The following is a 2349-nucleotide window of genomic DNA, read 5'->3' on the forward strand; positions in this document are numbered from 1 at the left end:
AGCTGGTGCTGGAAGTGGGATGGGTGGATCTGGGTGGGAGCGGGAGGAAGGAGCAGCTGGCAGTGTCATCACCAGCTTTGCATCCCAGTAGAGCTGTGAAGCCCAGTGCTGCTGGGAAGAGCTTAGGGCTGGTCACCAGCTACACTTCTGCCTGCAATGCCCAGCTACCTTCACAAGATCCCTGCAGAGCCTCCTCAAAGTGGGATTTAACCACCCCCAGCACTGCAGAGTGAAGGAGCAAGCACACTGCCCCAGTGCACACTTTAAAAATAACCTCTGTTCTTTTACTGCTATTGATTCCTCCCTTGAAAAATGGGATTTGGCAAAGACTGCCTCTGCCCATTCCCATGTAAAGCTTTGGAAGCCTCTGCCCTTGCTGGGGAGGGAGGCAACGTGCATGGACAAGGGCCATGGGCTGCTGAGTGAGGAGAAGAGCTGGGGCTGGGTGAGGAAGATGAGGAGCTGGGGCTGGAGGAGGTTTGAATAGTCTTTCATTACAAGATCATATGCTGTCATAACACAGAAGTGCATATGGACTAGATTAATACTGCATAGGTAGGCAACAGCCTCTCGAGCATTAGAAACCTCTGCAGTCTTAACTGTTCTGCTCATGGGCCTCTGCAGAAAAGACCAAGGAGGTCCAAGCTGCAGTAAAGCCAGTTTAGCATCAGGTTATGGCAGTGCACCTCCGTGTCCCACTGGAGGAGATTTCACTTGTGCAGGTTCATTAGCAAAATATAAGCTGAATCAAAATTATGTTTTAATGAGACCTGGGGCCTCTGTGTGCATGTTCACTGTGTTTGTGTTGTCCCCCTTACACGTGCCATCTTCCCTCACTTTAAGGTAAAAACCTGCATCCCAAGCATCCTTAAATAAACTTGTAGCAGGTCTGCACGTACAGTGGTCAAATGGCCTTTGGGAGGTTTGAGGTTTCACAGGACATAAGGCATGGTTGAAGAAATCATTTGAAGGACAAAACACACTATTAGCATTCTAGTCTCAGGTAATCTTTGAGGATAAAGCGTTTCCAACTCCAGTGTCCTGTTCTCTTCCAGATGTCGGTGAGCCAGCCGCAGTCAGGAAGAGGTGTGCCTTGTTTACGTTGCAGAGGGATGTGCACAGGCTTTGAGCCACATTCTTGGAGGTAATGTCCTGGCCCTGATGGGCCCTGCCCTGATGCTGTCCCTTTGGTCCTGTTGATGTTCAGACTCCAGTGACTGCATGCAAAGAACTGCAGAGCACTTGAGGTGTGCTGGGAGGTGCAGAGGACACAGGCTCTGGCTAGGACAGCTGCTCAGTTGGGGAGAAGCTCATGCTCCCTGCTCTCCATCCCCCTTCCCTCACTGGTCCTGCTTAAACCAAGCTGAGGCTCTCATGCCTGGGGCTTGGGGTTGTCTTTCCCACTTCTGCTACCATTGCTCACTCCCTGGGAGTTGACTACCTCTGCTAGGTTGGGCACAGGTCTTGGCAGTGAGCTGTGGCGTGGGAACAGGAGAAAGCAGTGTGTGTTCTGAAGCATTCTGTGCACAGAATCTTCTGCATGCCACATGCTGCTGTCCCAGCCTGTACGACTGCTTGGAAATCAGTTTGTGAAAACAAGTATGTCCTTGCTTGTTTTGGAGGCAGGGAAATGCTGACCAAATGGACAATCCTGTCCTGTTGGTTGGAGTTGTGCCAAGTGCCTGGCTGTCAGCATTGTCCATGAGGGTGAGTGTGGGCACAGAGCTGGCACAGTGAAACAAAGCCCTTGGTGGGGGCTTAGTGCTGTGTTCTGCTTGGCAGCACCATGGTGGCTGTTGCTGATGGCCATCCTGAGCATCCAGATGGCTGAAGTGCCATAAGTGTCTTGTTATTTGACACTTGATTATCTGTTTTTCCACTTAAAAACACTAATTTAAGTAAATAGCCACCAGTATCAGTAGCTGGTGGTGGCTGATCATACTGGGTGCTTGGCTCTGGGCAGGGGCAGATGGCTCCTGCCCTATCTGCTTGCAACCCAAATGGGAGAAACAAAGGGGGCTTTGAAATGGGAGCTATCCAGATGTCATTAATTAAAAAAGAACTAGTGCCATCTGAGGCTGTCTTGCAACACACTAAACTCTTCTGTGAGCCTGGAGAGCTCCTGTCTGCTGTGGGCCATGCAACTGGGTCCTGTCACAGTGGTGCTGCTGGCAAGCTTCAGTAGGCTTCACCATGGGCACCATGCAGTAACATCCTGCAACCTTCAGTTCCCAAGATCAATGCCTCAGCTGTGTGGAAATCCAAACTTTAAAACACATTTGGTTGAATCATTACTACTTTTTTAATTAACTTAAAGGCTGATTTGAATACTGCTTGTTCCAGGATCCT

The 2349-nt window shown here is 50.0% G+C and overlaps 1 protein-coding gene across 1 annotated transcript in view; it reads left to right on the forward strand.

Moving 5' to 3' along the window:
• The first annotated feature begins 1055 nt into the window (after positions 1-1055).
• Positions 1056-2349, forward strand: part of LMCD1 (LIM and cysteine-rich domains 1) — a 13638-nt gene continuing 12344 nt past the window's right edge. The window contains exon 1 of the mRNA XM_010016944.1: positions 1056-1144. Coding sequence (XP_010015246.1) covers positions 1056-1144 — 89 coding nt within the window. The remainder of the gene's footprint in view (positions 1145-2349) is intronic.

This window comes from Nestor notabilis, unplaced genomic scaffold (assembly GCF_000696875.1).
Source record: "Nestor notabilis isolate BGI_N333 unplaced genomic scaffold, ASM69687v1 scaffold17846, whole genome shotgun sequence".
Lineage (NCBI taxonomy): Eukaryota > Metazoa > Chordata > Aves > Psittaciformes > Psittacidae > Nestor > Nestor notabilis.